The sequence below is a fragment of the Mytilus trossulus genome, unplaced genomic scaffold (genome assembly GCF_036588685.1).
Source record: "Mytilus trossulus isolate FHL-02 unplaced genomic scaffold, PNRI_Mtr1.1.1.hap1 h1tg000187l__unscaffolded, whole genome shotgun sequence".
NCBI lineage: Eukaryota > Metazoa > Mollusca > Bivalvia > Mytilida > Mytilidae > Mytilus > Mytilus trossulus.
The window spans coordinates 318,861-337,491 of NW_026963309.1; the positions used below are offsets into that span (position 1 = coordinate 318,861).

The 18,631-nt window shown below is 33.9% G+C and overlaps 1 protein-coding gene across 1 annotated transcript; it reads right to left on the bottom strand.

Moving 5' to 3' along the window:
- Positions 1 to 73: 73 nt before the first annotated feature.
- LOC134700870 (zinc finger protein 271-like) lies at positions 74 to 14,171 on the bottom strand. The gene is made up of 4 exons (XM_063562026.1): positions 13,036 to 14,171; positions 6,892 to 6,949; positions 4,970 to 5,947; positions 74 to 1,529 (listed from the first exon to the last, which is right to left on the bottom strand). The coding sequence occupies exons 1-4, from the start codon at positions 14,130 to 14,132 to the stop codon at positions 750 to 752; spliced, it is 2,913 nt and encodes a 970-aa protein (XP_063418096.1). The 5' UTR covers positions 14,133 to 14,171; the 3' UTR covers positions 74 to 749.
- Positions 14,172 to 18,631: the final 4,460 nt, after the last annotated feature.

Genomic DNA, 18,631 nt, shown 5'->3' on the forward strand with positions numbered 1-18,631 from the left:
ATTTGTTAAATCAAAGAACTAATATATATACATAAGTTAAATAATATATTTATATAAATTTTCACATGCCTATGCAAATTACAAATTTGACTTAAACCCTTTACTGAATAACTGATATAACCATGAACACAAACATCAGGCAGCTTTTCACCTGTGTGTGTTCTTATGTGTTTTTGTAAATTACCATGGTGACTAAACCCTTTACCCCATACATCACAGTAATGAGGGTTATTGCCTGTATGTGTTAGCATGTGCACATGAATTTGTAAACTACTAAGCTGAGTAAACCGTTTACCACATACATCACACTCATGAGGTTTATCGCATGTATGTGTTCTTTCATGTGAATTTTCAAACTACCATGCTCTGACACTGAACCTTTACCACATACATCACATTCGTGAGGTTTGTCACCGGTATGTGTTTTAATGTGTCTTCTTAAATGATCAAGCAATCTAAAATCTTTACCACATACATCATATTAATGAGATTTATCACTTGTGAGTGTTCTCATGTGTCTCTGTAAATTACAAAGCTGACTAAACCTAAGTTACGACATACATTACAGTAATGAGGTTTATCGCCTGTATGTGTGTGAATTTGTACATTACCAAGCTGATTAAAAAAGTTTACCACATTCATCACAGTAATGAGATTTATCACCTGTATGTGTTCTCATGTAAATTTGTAAACTAACAAGCTGACTAACCGTTTATCTCATTCATCACACTCATTTCGTTTAACGCCTGTCATGTATGTTTTCTCGTGTGTTTCTTTAAATTAGTATGATGACCAAACTTTTTACCGCATACATCACAGTCATGTGGTTTGTCACCTGTATGAGTTATCATGTGTCTTTGTAAACTACTATGCTGACTGAAACTTTTCCCACATACATCACAGACATGCGGTCTGTCGCCTGTGTGTGTTCTCATGTGACTTTGTAAATTACCAAGGCGACTAAACCCTTTGCCACATACATCATAGTAATGAGGTTTATCGCCTGTATGTATTCTTATATGAATTTGTAAACTATCAAGCTGAGTAAACCTTTTACCACATACATCACAGCTATGTGGTTTATCTCCAGTATGTATTCTTATGTGACGTTGTAAATTACTTGGATGATTAAACCTTTTATCCCATTCATCACATTGATAAGGTTTATTACCTCTATGTGTTCTCATGTGATTCTGTAAATTACCTTGCTCACTAAATCCTTTACCACATACATTGCAGTCATAAGGTTTATCACCTGTATGTATTCTTATATGTCTCTGCAAAATACCATGCTGACTAAACCGTTTACCATATAATTCACAATTATATGATTTATCTCCTGTATGTTTTCTCATGTGACTCTGTAAATTACTATACTGATTAAACAGTTTACCACATATATTACAGTTATGAGGTTTCTCATCTGTGTGTGTTCTCGTGTGACTCTGTAAATTACCAAGGAGATTAAACCCTTTACCACATACATCACAGTCATGAGGTTTATCACCAGAATGTGTTAGCATGTGTCTCTGTAAACTAGAAACCCTTTACCACATACATCACAGTCATGAGGTTTATCACCAGAATGTGTTAGCATGTGTCTCTGTAAACTAGAAACCCTTTACCACATACATCACAGTCATGAGTTTTTTCACCAATATGTGTTCTCACGTGTCTCTACTCTGACTATTGAGTAAGTTCTCTAGCACAAATGTCACTTGCAGAATCTTTATTGCCAGTCTCTGCTAGCATGCCTCTCTGTAGATTACCATTTATTGTGACTTATTGTGACTTATTGGTCTACCCCGTATATCATATTAATAAAGCGTTTTCCAGTAAGTGTTCTTGCAAGAATCTGTAAGGAACATAAAAACAAAATTAAGATTGATTGATTTATTGGTATTTGTCTTACGCCTATACGCTTATTATCTATACAAAATCTATGTTGTATACCCCGCTTTGTTGCAAAAAAAGAAAAAAAACAACGACCAAGCTATCTCAAAGTTCTGTTTTATATCAAAAGCTTTACGAGTAGGCATATTTTTCTGTTTATTGGTGTTTTAATTTGGTTCGTTCTGTTCTTACAAATTAGAAAATTTGGTATATTGACGAGTACATATCCTCTTATGATGCAATTGGTAGAGCCAGAACAAACAATTCCTTTGGATATACTCAATTTTATATAAAAAAAAAAGTGATATATATGCCCCGTAAGATTTTTCGTTGGCTATTATTCATGGGCCTGTTTAAAGTCTAGATTAAAGACTCCGAAGGGGGTCCAGGAAAGGGACCTGGTAGGGGCTTATGGTTGACAAAGCAAGAGGTCAACATTAACCCCTCCCTCTTTATTGCAGCCAATAATTTAATAATTAGGTCTGTTAAATAGCTTTTATGAACATTTCAGTGGTTATCGTTTGTTGCTGTGTGACATATTTTTTTCGTTCATTTTTTGGTATATTAATCAGACGGTTAGTTTCCTCGTTTGAATTGTTTTACATTTTTGATTTCGGAGCCTTTTATTGTTGACTATGCTTTGCTCATTGTAAAAGGCCATATGGTGACCTGTAGATGTTAATTTATGAGTCATTTGGTCCCTTGGGGAGAGTTGTCTCATTGGCAATCATAATTTTTTTATAACATCTTCTTTTTTATGATTATCTTGAGAGAAGATTGTGATTATCTCTTGTTTTTATTCATGTTCAATCTGCTTATTTTTGGTGTTCAGCATTTCCTTTGGCATTAAGACTCACTATATCACATTTATGCATTGTACAATTTGGACAAGGTCTCAATTAATATCTATTCTATATCATCGTTCATTTTCAGCCAATATTTTTCAGACAGTTTAACATTTTGAACATCAAGCACGGTATATTTTAGGATTGTCACTTTGTAAAAGTATCGACTTCTAATCATACATGCCCTTACTCTCGTGTGTCTATGTAAATTACCACTCTCATTTGATGACAGACATCGCTAGTACATGTTCTCGTGTCTATGTAAAATAACCGATGTCACCTGTCAATGTCAATTACCACTCTAACCTTGATGACAGACATCGTTAGAACATGTTCTCGTGTGTCTATGTAAATAACCACTGTCACCTGTCTATGTAAATTACCACTCTCAACCTTGATGACATACATCGCTAATTCATCATGTACATGTTCCCGTGTGTCTATGTAAATTCCCACTGTCACCTTGATGACACACATCGCTAGGACATGTTCTCTTGTGTCTATGTAAATTACCACTGTCACCTGTCTATGTAAATTACCACTGTCACCTGTCTATGTAAATCACTACTGTCAACTGGCTATGTAAATTACCACTCTCAACCTTGATGACATACATCGCTAATTCATCATGTACATGTTCCCGTGTGTCTATGTAAATTCCCACTGTCACCTTGATGACACACATCGCTAGGACATGTTCTCTTGTGTCTACGTAAATTACCACTGTCACCTGTCTATGTAAATTACCACTGTCACCTGTCTATGTAAATAACCACTGTCACCTGTCTATGTAAATCACTACTGTCAACTGGCTAAGTAAATTACCACTGTCACCTTGAAGACATACATCGCTAGTACATGTTCTCGTGTGTCTTTGTAAATTACCACTGTCATCTGTCTATGTAAATTACCACTGTCATCTGTCTATGTAAATTACCATTCTCACCTTGATGACAGACATCGCTAGTACATGTTCTCGTGTGTCTATGTACATTACCAATGTCACCTGTCTATGTAAATTACAACTCTCACCTTAATGACAGACATCGCTTGTACATGTTCTCGTGTGTCTATGTAAATTACCACTGTCCCCTGTCTATGTAAACTACCACTGTCACCTGTCTATGTAAATTACCACTGTCACCTGTCTATGTAAATTACCACTGTCACCTGTCTATGTAAATTACCACTGTCACCTTGATGACATACATCGCTAGTACATGTTTTCGTGTGTTTCTGTAAATTTCCACTGTCACCTGTATATGTAAATTACCACTGTCACCTTGATAACATACATCGCTAGTACATGTTCTCGTGTGTCTATCTAAATTACCGATCTCACCTATATATGTAAATTACCACTGTCACATGTCTATGTAAATTATCACTGTCACCTTGATGAAGTAAATCGCTAGTACATGTTCTCGTGTGTCTATGTAAATAACCAATGCCACCTGTCTATGATAATTACCACTGTCACCATGATGACAGACATCGCTAGTACATGTTCTCCTGTGTCTATGTAAATTACTACTGTCACCCTGATGACAGACATCGCTAGTACATGTTCTCGTGTTTTTATGTAAATTACCACTCTCACCTTGATGTTAGACAACGCTAGTACATGTTCTCGTGTCTATGTTAATTACCACTCTCACCTGTATATGTAAATTACCACTATCACCTGTACATGTAAATTACCACTCTCACCTTGATGACAGACATCGCTAGACTGTACACCTGTCTATGTAAATTACCACTGTCACCTTGATGACATACATCGCTAGTACATGTTCTCGTGTGTCATGTAAATTACCACTCAACTGTACCCTCAACTACAAAAATTTTGTTAATGAGTTTGATGTCCACTGACCAGTATGCATGGTAAGTACATCTTGATGTCCAGTATGTATTCCAATGTGTCTCGTTACGTCAGCATACTGACTAAACCCTAACCACAAACACCACTGTCGTGAGGTTTATCACCTGTATGTTTTGTGTATGTGAATCTATCAGTATATTACTATGAGGACAAAACTCTTAACATAATCATGTGATAATACACCTCAGTCATGCGGTTTTTCATCTGTGTGGGTTCTCATGTGGCTTTGTAAACTACTATGCTGAATGAAACTTTTACCACATACATTACAGACATGCGGTTTGTCACGTGTATGAGTTCTCATGTGTCTTTGTAAACAACTATGCTGACTGAAACTTTTACCACATACATCACAGACATGCGGTTTGTCACCTGTATGTATTCTCATATGTCTTTGTAAATCACTACGCTGACTAGACCTTTTACCACATACACCACAGTTATAAGGTTTTTCCCCTGTATGTGTTCTCATGTGAATCTGTAAACTACTAAGCTGACTGAACCCTTTACCACATACATCACAGTCATGAGGTTTATCATGTTTGTCACCTGTATGAGTTCTCGTGTGTCTTTTTAAACTACTATGCTGACTGAAACTTTTCCCACATACATCACAGACATGCGGTCTATCGCCTGTATGTGTTCTCATGTGACTTTGTAAATTACCAAGTCGACTAAACCTTTTGCCACATACATCACAGTAATGAGGTTTATCGCCTGTATGTGTTCTCATGTGAATTTGTAAACTAACAAGCTGAGTAAACCGTTTACCGCATACATCACATTCATGAGGTTTATCTTCTGTATGTGTTCTCATGTGAATTTGTAAATTACCTTGCTCACTGAACCTTTTACCACATACATCACAGCTATGAGGTTTATCACCTGTATGTATTCTTATGTGACGTTGTAAATTACTAGGATGATTAAACCTTTTATCACATTCATCACATTGATAAGGTTTATCACCTGTATGTGTTCTCATGTTATTCTGTAAATTACCTTGCTCACTAAATCCTTTACCACATACATTACAGTCATAAGGTTTATCACCTGTATGTATTCTTATATGTCTCTGTAAAATACTAAGCTGACTAAACCGTTTACCACATACATCACAGTTATATGGTGTATCTCCTGTATGTGTTCTCATGTGACTCTGTAAATTACTATACTGATTAAACAGTTTACCACATATATTACAGTTATAAGGTTTCTCATCTGTGTGTGTTCTCATGTGACTCTGTAAATTACCAAGGAGACTAAATGCTTTACCACATACATCACACCCACGAGGTTTATCACCAAAATGTGTTCTCACGTGTCTCTACTCTGACTATTGAGTAAGTTCTCTAGCACAAATGTCACTTGCAGAATCGTTATTGCCAGCCTATGCTAGCATGCCTCTCTGTAGATTACCATTTATTGTGACTTATTGGTCTACCCCGTATATCATATTAATAAAGCGTTTCCCAGTAAGTGTTCTTGCAAGACTCTGTAAGGAACATAAAAACAAAATTAAGATTGATTGATATATTGGTATTTGTCTTACGCCTATACGCTTATTACCTATACAAAATCTATGTTGTACATTGTATACTCCGCTTTGTTGCAAAAAATAAGAAACAAAAAACAACCAATATATCTCAAAGTTCTGTTTTATATCAAAAGCTATACGAGTAGGCATATTTTTCTGCTTATTGGTGTTTTAATTTGGTTCGTTCTATTCTTACATATTAGAAAATTTGGTATATTGACGAGTACATATCCTCTTATGATGCAATTGGTAGAGCCAGAACAAACAATTCCTTTGGATATACTTAATTTTATATAAAAAAAAAGGTGATATATATGCCCCGTAAGATTTTTCGTTGGCTATTATTCAGTCATTTTATATATATATATATTACTTTTTGTAAACATCAGCCCAACAATGGTAGATCTGTAAATTTGCTTTCGCAATTTTTTTGTTCTTAATCCTTTATATATATATACATGTAGAGTCCGCTCTGAATAAAATCAAAATAAATTATGTAGGTATGTACTTGAAAAAAAAAAGAATGAGTCGGAACATGTCCTTCGATCAATATCTGAATATGGAAGAAGATTCCAACTTATTTTTTAATTGCCCCATATTCTCTTTTGTATGAAGATCAACTTTAGTGTGAAAACTCGTCTGAAAGTTGATTATTGTCTTTATAAGATCCTTCTTGACAAGTCTATAAACTCATGGTATTCATATGTATATCATAGTATGTCCGACTGCAATACTAGCAAACACAAAGATTTATCTAAAACATATACAGACATGACAGAGTCTGCAAAAAATCTATATAGTAAAACATTTTATAATAATGAACTTGAGCAAAGATATAAAGAAGTGAACGAAAAAATACAGGTATAGTTAATGTCTAAAATGAACATTGTAGTGGGTTCCGCGTAACCCTGTGTCTCTCCTGTGACTCCTGCTGTCAGTGTAAACGTGTAATATTGACTTTAAAAGTGAGTCCATTTATTTAGTTAATACAAAATTTGGAGAAGAAAAACTCAAACTTTTTTCTGTATATGCTTTTTCTTGGTCCTAAAGATTAGCTTCAGTCCAAGTTTTATAAACCGTAACGATCCATAAGGGTTAACAAATGTATCATGTCAAAATATATAACCCCAGACAGTCTGTAAATGTTGACTTTAAAAAAACACCTAATAGATCTAAGAAGATGTGGTATGAGTGCCAATGAGACAACTCTATAACCAAGTCACAATTAATAAAAGTAAACAACTATAAGTCAAAGTACGGTTTTCAACACGGAGCCTTGGTTCACACCAAACAACAAGCAATAAAGGGCCTCAAAAATTACTACTGTAAAACCATTCAAACGGGAAAACCAACGGTCTAATCTATATAAAACACGAGAAAAGAGAAACACTTATGAACCACTTCAACAAACCACAACTACTGAAAATCAGATTCCTGACTTAGGACAGGTGCAAACAATAGAAAACAATAAGCCCATCTATCAGAAAAATGGAAATAAATTTCAAAAGTTTGCTTCAGATATTATCTCTAAAGCATAAAAAAAAACTTATGCAAAAGTTTCATAAAATTCTATGAAGGTTTGACATTTATTAATTGATATGTAAAACTAACAAACTTTTAACCGCAGACTGTATCTACTTAACTGTTAATAAAACTCTAAAATACAGAAAAATTGAATGAAATATTTTCAAAATTTGCTGTTGATAGTTTATTTTGGTCAACAAGCCTTCGTCCAAATTTCATAAAATTCCTTGAAGGTTTGACAAAAGTAATTGATGACTGAATTTTTTTAACTTCGGACAGAATCTGACTGTTAATTGTAAAAAGAGGTCCAATAATCACTTATATATATACGACAAAAATGAAAATAATCATTTCCAAATTGTATGTTTTAGATACTGTATTTTATTCTTAAACAAGCTTCTGCCAAAATTACATAAAATTCAATGAAGGTTTGATAAAGTTATTCAAGTCTTTAAAAAACTTTAACCACAGAGTGACTGAACCTAAATGATGACGCTGCCGACACCAACACCGGAACCTATGATCGGTATGGCTCGCTTTTGTGACAAAAATGTCACAAGCTCGACAAAAATAAATACTATATAGTCATTATAATAATGAATATTATTTGAATCATGTGACAAATTTAAGGAGGTTTCTGGGTGCCAGATGGGTCCCTTGTCATCTATGTTACGGTTCGTGATTTATTTGTAAATTCATTTTAAATAACGGTCAAGACATCAATGTGGGAACATCACATTAACGTTTAATTATTTTTTTTAAATTCAAATCCAAAGAATAACAATGGACAATGTCAGCATTACATTATGAGGTATTCCATCATGTTGAGGAAGATTCGTTTTACAGTAACGGTAACAATTATGACTCCTACCTGCCTAATATATCTATCTCTATGTCTCTGTATGTTCTACATTTGTATATTCACATCCAATAGTTAAACAGTTTAAATATATTGAAAACAGACAATACTCAATGATATGACAAATTTGTAGCAATACTTTAATCAAAATGACATTTTATAGCCTTTAGCCATAAGTGACAGTCACATAAATTTATTTAAAATATCAAATAGTTTCAAATAGTCCATTGTCACAATGATCATTCTGGAGCACCTCCGCCGGATAAAGATACCCCGAAGCACAAAAACAATAATAGATAAACAATCTTTGAAGCAACTTCATATTTCACATCTAAAAGCACTGATGTGTCCTAGAGTTGTTGCGATATGTTTTAATAATCAAGCTGCTTAATTTATATTTCATAAATTTGAATTCGTCACATGCTTCTCCCTGCATGATTCTGACAATTCAAAAAGAGAATGGTAAGCCAAATATATATATAAGGATCATAATCAGCTCTAATTGGTTAAAAGGCTACATTATTAGGAATCAATATCACAAAATGTTACGTGTCAGCAAAACATAGAATATCATGAAAATATTAAAGAAGAATTTGACTGCACAGGTAAATTTCACGAGAATTTAAATTCATGTGAATCTCACGTGAAATTTCACCTCATACGAACTGGAACTCGCGTGGAATCAGCTCATGTGATTATCACATGAATCATCTCATTTCTTATTCATCATTATAAGCCTCATCTATTAGCCTATAAAATGTATATAACTGTTGTCCCCTGCTCACGCAGAGGTGAGATAAGAATTTCCAGGGGCGGTTCCAGTCATTTTAAAAAGGGGGTCCAACAATATGTCCCCATTCATTGAAACTGGTCGTCATGAACGCAGGGTAAATATGTCAGGTAAATTAGAGAGTATTCCACGATGTGAAAGACTTTGTCAATATTGTAATTTGAATGTGACTGAGGATGAACACCATTTTTTATTGCAATGTCCTCTATATGTAACTTCAAGAACCATTTGACTTGATGATTTATTTATGGAATATCCAAAACTAAGAATACTTAATTCGCAAAACCTATTTATATGGATTATGACAAATGATAATGATAATTTTATTAAAAAATTATGCAAATTTTTAACTTCAAACTTAGAAGTGAGAAATAATACTGCCAAGTGAATTAATACAGGTTTTAATGATAATATTTGGGGAAGAGTTATCTTTCTTTTGCTGAACTGACAATGTCGTATACATATATGTACTATTGTTTTGTTTTTATATAAATCATATTATAATGTTTAAATTTCATATTGTTTCTAAATATGTATTTTAATTTATGTTTTGTCTATTATCCATTTTGTTTGTAATTCATATGCCTATAAGGGCCCTTTGATTAGGAAATAAACATATTTGATTTGATTTGATTTATCATTCAAAACAAATAGCGCTTCAACCCCCCGATCCCCCTGGATCCATCACTGATAAGATAAGTCAATTCAAAAGAGAAATGCACTTTGTTTACATTGATTCATTTACAGCATTCAAAAGCATAACATTAAAATCCATAAAAACAGAAAAAAATGAATTACAAATCTGTCCATGCTCAAGTATTTAAGTTAGCACCAGTTCTGAGCCACACCAATTGGTGGCCTTCGGCTGTTGTCTGTTCTTTGGTCGGGTTGTTATCTCTTTGACATATTTCCCATTTCTATTCTCAATTTTATCTATTTAAAAAGGTTTTTAATGAGCGTTCCCTTGCGACATTTGTATTCTTTAAAAACGATTTTTTTTTTCTTTTTGTAATGAGATTAATATCAAGAGTTGTCTCCCTTACACCACTGATTTTACTATTTGAGGCCTAACATAATCGAATATTTTAGTAGTCTTCCATTTAGAACAGTTTGTATATGATGGTCTCATTTTTCCGTTAGCTATATTTTCATCAAACCTGAATGACTTATGTAACCTCACAGCCATGAATAAGGGGCGGGGTGCCATAGTAACATGATGGCATAAAAGGATTCTTGCATGTGTGTAACCAGTGTAACCAATGCAACCAATTTGTTTGGCTTTTTAACTGTATGATCTGAGCGTCACTGATGAGTTTTATACCAAACGCGCGTCTGGTGTATTAAATTATAATCCTGGTACCTTTGATAACTATTATAACCATTAGGTCAATGGCGGTTACAAATGTACCAGGGTAGAATTTCTGAATATGATGATTTATGATAGTTTGTATGAGTGTAACCAATGTAACCATTATGTCAATGGGGGTTACAAAACAAGGTAACTGAATTATGTTGCACATTTTGTGCCTTATATGTGAATTTTTGTCAGTTTTCTCATTCTCAATATTTTTGTGTACATTTGGCCCTTTATTTTCTATTCTGTAAACCCCATTCAAACCCTCATTCCATGAGGGGGGGTCCTAGTAATCACATAATCACCATTTTTTGGCGAATATAATCACATAATCATTAAATATTTGCTTATCTTTAGTAATCAAATAATCATAAACTAAAAATACAGTCCTAGGTAATCAAATAATCATGAAATATTTGGCTTAATAATCAAATAATCATTAAAAAAACGGCCAAGTAATCACATAATCAAAAACCCCACGAGGGCCCTCATAAGTGAATAATTCACACGAAAAAAATACTATTCATTTTTTAAGAAAATAATGAGATCATGGACAAATGACAGGTCATGGAAACTTCGTTCTATAATTGTAATTTGTATGCATATATGTAATTATTCCTTTGACCCTCTTATGGAATAAAACCACGACTTCATAGCTCCATCGATGTCTATATTAAATTCAGCAATTTCGAGCATTTGTCTCTCAAATTCAATTAGTCATATCATGTCAAAGCTTTATCTTACCTTGAATTGTGCTGAAAACTTCAACATAACTTTGATTGTATATTTAAAGCATGATTTAGAGCGCACTGTTTCCCCGAAGTTTAGAAGTATAAATAGGTATTTTTTATCTTAAAGATGCCCTTATGCTACATGTAGTATCTTAATTTCATACTTTCAGATATTTTCAACAGGGATTGTAGTGATTCCAAATCCATAAGCTTTCATCTCACATCAAAATTACACAATTTTTTCACTGACTCAGAAAGGTGCAGCTAGGCGTACCGCGTAAGAACTATTTGATTTAAATGTTTACCAGGACAATTTTCTCCTGTTTTCTTTCAGTCTGTGTAAATTGTCAATTTAACAAAAGTGTTTTCATCATGCTCATGCATGTCATGTGTCTCAGTAAATTGTCGATTTATCAATTTGACTAAACCCTTTACATATTAGGAAGTGTTCTCGTGTCTCTGTTAATTGAATCTAAATTACCAGCATTAAGATAAAAAAAAAACTCTCCATCATAGATCAAATTGGGTAGAAAGGTCACTGAAGGACCTTCAACCATGAGTAAAACATAAATCATGATGGCAAGCTTTCGTCGCCCTGAAATGACTAAATGTACATATTTAACATGTAAAACAATTCAAACGAGAAATTTAACATACTAAATTTATTTTATATTGATTACTAGTATTACAAAACGAAAAACAAACATAATCATGATAATGTATACAGCAACTAAATTAATGACGAATACTTAACTACAGACTCTTAAATAGGACAGACCCGTCCACAGAATCTTTACCGACAATACCATTTACAAAATATCATCATGATCATATTCATGTTAAATGTGTGTCCATGTTCTTCGCCAGGCCAACTTAACCCTTACCATATTTCATTGTACATTGTCCGTCACAAGTCACATTCACGATGTTTATCACATACATCGTTGTACATTGTCCGTCACATTCACGATATTTATCATGTTTATCACATACATCATTGTACATAGTCCGTCACATTCACGATATATATCATGTTTACCACATACATTATTATACATTGTCCGTCACACTCACGATATATATCATGTTTACCACATATATCATTATACATTGTCCGTCACATTCACGATATTTATCATGTTTATCACATACATCATTGTACATTGTCCGTCACATTCACGATATTTATTATGTTTATCACACACATCATTGCACATTGTCCATCACATTCACGAAAACTATCATGTTTACCACATACATCATGGTACATTGTAAATCACATTCACGATATTTCTCATGTTAATCACATACGGACTAAATCTTTTACCACATACATCAAACAAATGAAGTGTTAACCCTGTATGTGTTCTCATGTGACATTGTAAATTACTTTTGTTTATCGCTTGTATGTGTTCTCATGTGACATTGTAAATTACTTCGGTTTATCGCTTGTATGTGTTCTCATGTGACATTGTAAATCACTTCGGTTTATCGCTTGTATGTGTTCTCATGTGACATTGTAAATTACTTCGGTTTATCGCTTGTATGTGTTCTCATGTGACATTGTAAATTACTTTGGTTTATCGCTTGTATGTGTTCTCATGTGACATTGTAAATTACTTCGGTTTATCGCTTGTATGTGTTCTCATGTGTTTCTGTAAAGCATCACTCTGATAAAATCTTTTACCACATGTATCACAGTCATAACACCTGTATATATGTGTTCTCATGTGTTCACGTAAAATCATCCTATTACTAAACCTCTTACCACATTCACCACAGTTATAAGGTTTATCAGCTGTATGTGTTCTCATGTGTTCACGTAAAATCATCCTATTACTAAACCTCTTACCACATTCACCACAGTTATAAGGTTTATCAGCTGTATGTGTTCTCATGTGTTCACGTAAAATCATCCTATCACTAAACCTCTTACCACATTCACCACAGTTATAAGGTTTATCAGCTGTATGTGTTGTCATGTGGTACCGTAAAATCATCCTATTATGAAACACTTTACCACATAAATCACAGTCATGAGGTTTATCATGTTTATCCCCTGTATGTAGTCTCGTGTGTCTCTGTAAATTACTACGGTGACTAAACCCTTTACCACATTCACCACAGTCATAAGGTTTATCACCTGTATGAGTTCTCATGTGAATCCGTAAAGTTCCATGCTGACTAAAGCTTTTATCACAAACATCACACTCATGGGGTTTATCGCCTGTATGAGTTCTCATGTGAATCTGTAAATAACTTAGAAAACGAAAACCTTTACCACATACATCACAGCCATGAGGACTATCTCCAGTATGTGTACTCATGTGTGCTTTTAGTTGACTTCCTTGAGAAAATTCACTAGCACAAACGTTACATGTATGAGGCTTTTCACCAGTATGTGTTCTCATATGTCTCTTTAAGTTAGCAATGTGGGTAAATTTTCGAAAACAAACATCACATTCATGAGGTTTTTCACCAGAATGTGTTATCAAGTGTCTCTTTATGTGACTACTTTGACTAAATGCTTTAGCACAAACATCACATTTATAAGGTTTTTCACCAGTATGTGTTCTCAGGTGTTTTTTTAAGTCACCACTTTGAATAAATTCCCTAGCACAGACATCACATTTATGATGTGTTTTACAAGCCAGTGTGTTGATGTGTTTCTGTAGAGTACCGTTGATTGTGACTAAATCATCTCCTCCCTCTGACATCTTATTGATAATGTTTATCTCAAGAATGTGTGTTCTTATACAACTCTGTAAGGAACAAACAAATATAAAGAGTTAGAAATATAAACCTTTTGATACTTTTCTGCAATTTACATATATAACATGTATAATCACTGTATAACATACATGTATCTATTTTGAAATTCTCTGTATTCATGCATGCATCTGTATAGGTTTGGGTTATTCTTATGAGGGGGTATAGGACCTTTATCGGGACTCCGGGATCGGGTGTTTTTAAGCTCGGGATTTCGGGTTCCGGGAATCCTTTTTTTCGGATTTCGGTACGTCGGGTTTTTACTTTATTTACATTCGAGACCTCGGGATTTCGTTTTTTTAAGTCCGGGATTTCGGGATCAGGACCCCTCCTATCCCCCCTCTCTTATCCCACACTATCCAGAGATGGTCTGATTACTTTCAAAATTGACAATGTAATTGATTAAATTACAATTACTTTGTCATATGTACCAAGGATTTGTATAGTGATACAAATCCTTGTTTGTACGATTTAATTAAATTAATGATTTCATCTTTTCTGAAAGTTTCTAATTTAATAAATTAATGATAACATTGGCAAAGTAATCGTGATTTATACATCTGATTACAATGAATAAAAAAAAAACATTTTTGCATGATGTGAATGGATAAACGTTCAATATAATAACTATAGGCTCCATGTTGAAGGCGTTTGTTTTACCTACAACACGTATAATGGTTTACTTTTATAAATTGTTACTTGGATGGACAGTTGTTTCAGTGGCACTCGTACCACATTCCTATATCTATGTATTTATAATTAATTTTTCGTATGGGGATAATGTTCCTTGTTTCCCGTACGTACAAATTCGAGCATTTCTAAATATGACAAAAAGGAAAACATATATATACAATGTATAGTCTTACATGACAAATTTCAGTCTTGAAAAGCAGATAACAGCTTCTTCGTAATTTTCACGTTATAAACAGTGTAACAGTGAAGTCTGCCCATTTATTGCTCACCCCAGTTTGTAGAAAATAAAAGAAACCATTGTCTTCTAATCATCAATATATCTTACTTTGTTTATTTTGAAGGGGAAATATAGGTCGAGGGAACGAGACCAACGTTAACGTTATATTCTTCAATACGATTTCCTTCCAATGATGGAACACCTCCTCAACGGATACTTATAGCCGTGTTATATAAGTGCACTGCTACATAGCTTTTCTGTTTATAGTGAACATAAAACATTGCCTCTTCGGTGTACTGCTTCCAGATATAAATTAAGATAAATACCTCAAAAATGAATTAAACCAGTTAGCCTTAGTCGCCCGGGCACACGAGTTGTTATTTAACTTGAGGGACAATAAATCAAAAAATGTAAAAAAAAATTGTTTTATTTACATCGTTAGGGACGAGGTCAAACTGGCTATATAAGTTTAATTTGCTATCTTTAATTAATTTTAAGGGTAAAAGAACTAAATATAAAAATTCGATCGTAATTATATATATAGGGGCCATAATGGGGTTTTCAGAACAGAAACTCATCGGCAAACAATGTAAAAAAATAGCTTAAAAAATATAGAAAATTCGCGCCTAAACAAGCTAGGTTTATCACCTGTATGTGTTCTCGTGTGAATTTGTAAATTACAACGGCGACTGAAACTTTTACCCCACACATCACAGTCATATGGTTTATCCTTTGTTACATTTGTTGTTTATGTAGAGATATTAAGATGATAACACAATATTGACTGTTGTACCCCTATTTTTGACATTTTTACTCTTTGAGTATGTTTGTTTTGTTCATGCATCGTTGACAATTTAATGGAATTTGATGCGACTGTCATATAAGTGAGAGGTTTAGCTAGCTATAAAACCAGGTTCAATCCACCATTTTCTACATTAGAAAATGCCTGTACCAAGTCAGGAATATGACAGTTGTTACCCATTCGTTTGATGTGTTTGGACTTTTGATTTTGCCTTTTGATTTTTGATTTTCCTTTTTGAATTTTCCTCGGAGTTCGGTATTTTTTGTGTTTTTACTATTTATCGCCTGTATGTGTCTTATGTGAATTTGTAAATTACAACGGCGACTGAAACTTTTACCCCACACATCACAGTCATATGGTTTATCGCCTGTATGTGTCTTATGTGAATTTGTAAATTGCAACGCCGACTGAAACATTTACCCCACACATCACAGTCATATGGTTTATTGCCTGTATGTGTCTTATGTGAATTTGTAAATTGCAACGGCGACTGAAACTTTTACCCCACACATCACAGTCATATGGTTTATCGCCTGTATGTGTCTTATGTGAATTTGTAAATTGCAACGCCGACTGAAACATTTACCCCACACATCACAGTCATATGGTTTATCGCCTGTATGTGTCTTATGTGAATTTGTAAATTGCAACGCCGACTGAAACATTTACCCCACACATCACAGTCATATGGTTTATCGCCTGTATGTGTCTTATGTGAATTTGTAAATTGCAACGGCGACTGAAACATTTACCACACACATCACAGCCATTTGTAAAAGTGTTATAAAATCTTATTTATTTTTTAATAGTTTTTGGAAACTTTAACTGGTCAATGATAAAGCTATGAAAAATAAAGAGAGAACATTTTCCCGCCAAAATTCCAACAGCTAATATCTCCAAAACAAACACATTGACCCCTATTTTTTTTTCTTTTTTGATCCCACAATTAATCCCCTATCAATATATACAAGTTTTATGGAAAGTTTTTTATTTTGAAACTGAGCAGAAGACATCTTCAAACAATACACTTTGTCGTTTGTCAGTCAGCTATACACCGGAAAATTATTTCAAGATGGTGACCATACAAATATGGGCTGTTGAATCAGTTTACATATCAAGAGCATATCCCTTTAGTTAAAATATACCATATATTGAGAGCATGCACCAATTAAAGATACTTACTGGGGCGTGCAAACGTTGTATAATAAAGCAAAGTGTATAATACTATTAAAATCTAGGTTAATGGAAATTGAAAGTTAAAATCATCACTTATGTCAGAGATTCATGTTGCATTTACAAAATGCTAAATATTGAGAGAGGTCAGAAAATGTGAACTTTCTGTACTGGAAAAAAGACGATACAGTTGGAAGTTTTTGTATATTTCAATTTGTACTCTATATGCAAATCAATCAAGTTTGAAATATAAGCGCCTTCAGGAAAACAATAATGTAGTATATCTTTGTTTGAGCAATATACTAATAACAAAAGTATGTTAAAATTTAAGTTATTCAATAACAGATTACAATCACATCTCCAGTTGCAGGATCAATGAAATAGTCATGCTACGTGTTTCTTTAATTGTTGCACTCCCAGCGATTCTACACACATTTTACAATCACAAAGTTATAATTTAGATGCTAAAAGTGTTTGTATTGTATTTACGACGACTAGTCAATGGTGTCTTATAATAACGGTTTAACGTGACGTTCTGAATTCAACGCAGAGCAGATGTCAGTAACTCAAAAATGCTTATATTTATACTATGACTAAACGATTGTTTTTGCATCTTATCTGTTTTAAAAAAATCAGCCGAATGATATGTTTTAAATTGCGAAAGGTCTACGACACAAATAAATGAGACAAGTAGCTTCGAGCGTGTACATTTGCAACAAAATGTAATGTGATACGCTGTCAATCTATTTGTTCTTTATGATAGACCGACCACCTACAACAGCGGCTGCTAGAACTTATATTATAACGCCAATACCTGTAAGGCAGTTTATTGCTACGACATTCATGAAGATGATTAGTGCAGACACATCTCCAGCAACAGTGACATACAGAACGCTTTGAATACAAAAATATGGAAAGCCACATGGGACCCCCCGACTCCGTTCAAGTTTTATATAGAACTTTCCCGGCCGTGTAAGATTTCAGAATCCGTGCATGTTTTTACCGATTCCGCGAATGTTTTGTACCGACTCCGTGAAAGTGTTGTACCGACTCCGTGAAAGTGTTGGACCGATTCCGTGTAAGTTCCCCGACTCCGCGACTGGTGTAGATTGACTTCATTAACAAAATCTACCGTGCAAGATGAGATAGATGCCGACATTGATAACTTTATTTAATTACATAGCACATTCGCGGCCGTGTAAGATTGGTGCCGACTCTATTGTAATTAATTTGATTAACACATTAGTCAGTGATGGTCGCGGCCGTGTTATGCAATTATTGCCGACTCGGCACTGACTGTGGTTATTTCGTATATATATACCATTAACGATATCCATGGAATTATTTAAATTATTTATTAAATATACAATTTTGTAATATGCAGGTTTTTCCCCTAACCAATTCGGATCTTGTCAGTACGATTATATAAATTATACGCCATTGCATCATTTCTACCAAACTGCTTGAGCTACCTGGAAAACACAAGCTATGTTTTATATGAATATTTTTATTTATTTCAATCGCCTTTCTTCTTCTCATTATTTATGAATTTGACCATTTTA

Coding starts and splice junctions, on each gene's coding strand:
- LOC134700870 (XM_063562026.1), bottom strand. CDS start 14,132: ATGTCAGAGGGAGGAGATGATTTAGTCACAATCAACGGTACTCTACAG. Junction 6,950..13,035: donor CATACAAGCGATAAACCGAA/GTAATTTACAAT, acceptor TTTACTATATAG/ATTTTTTGCAGACTCTGTCA. Junction 5,948..6,891: donor ATAAATCTTTGTGTTTGCTA/GTATTGCAGTCG, acceptor TAGTCAGAGTAG/AGACACGTGAGAACACATTT.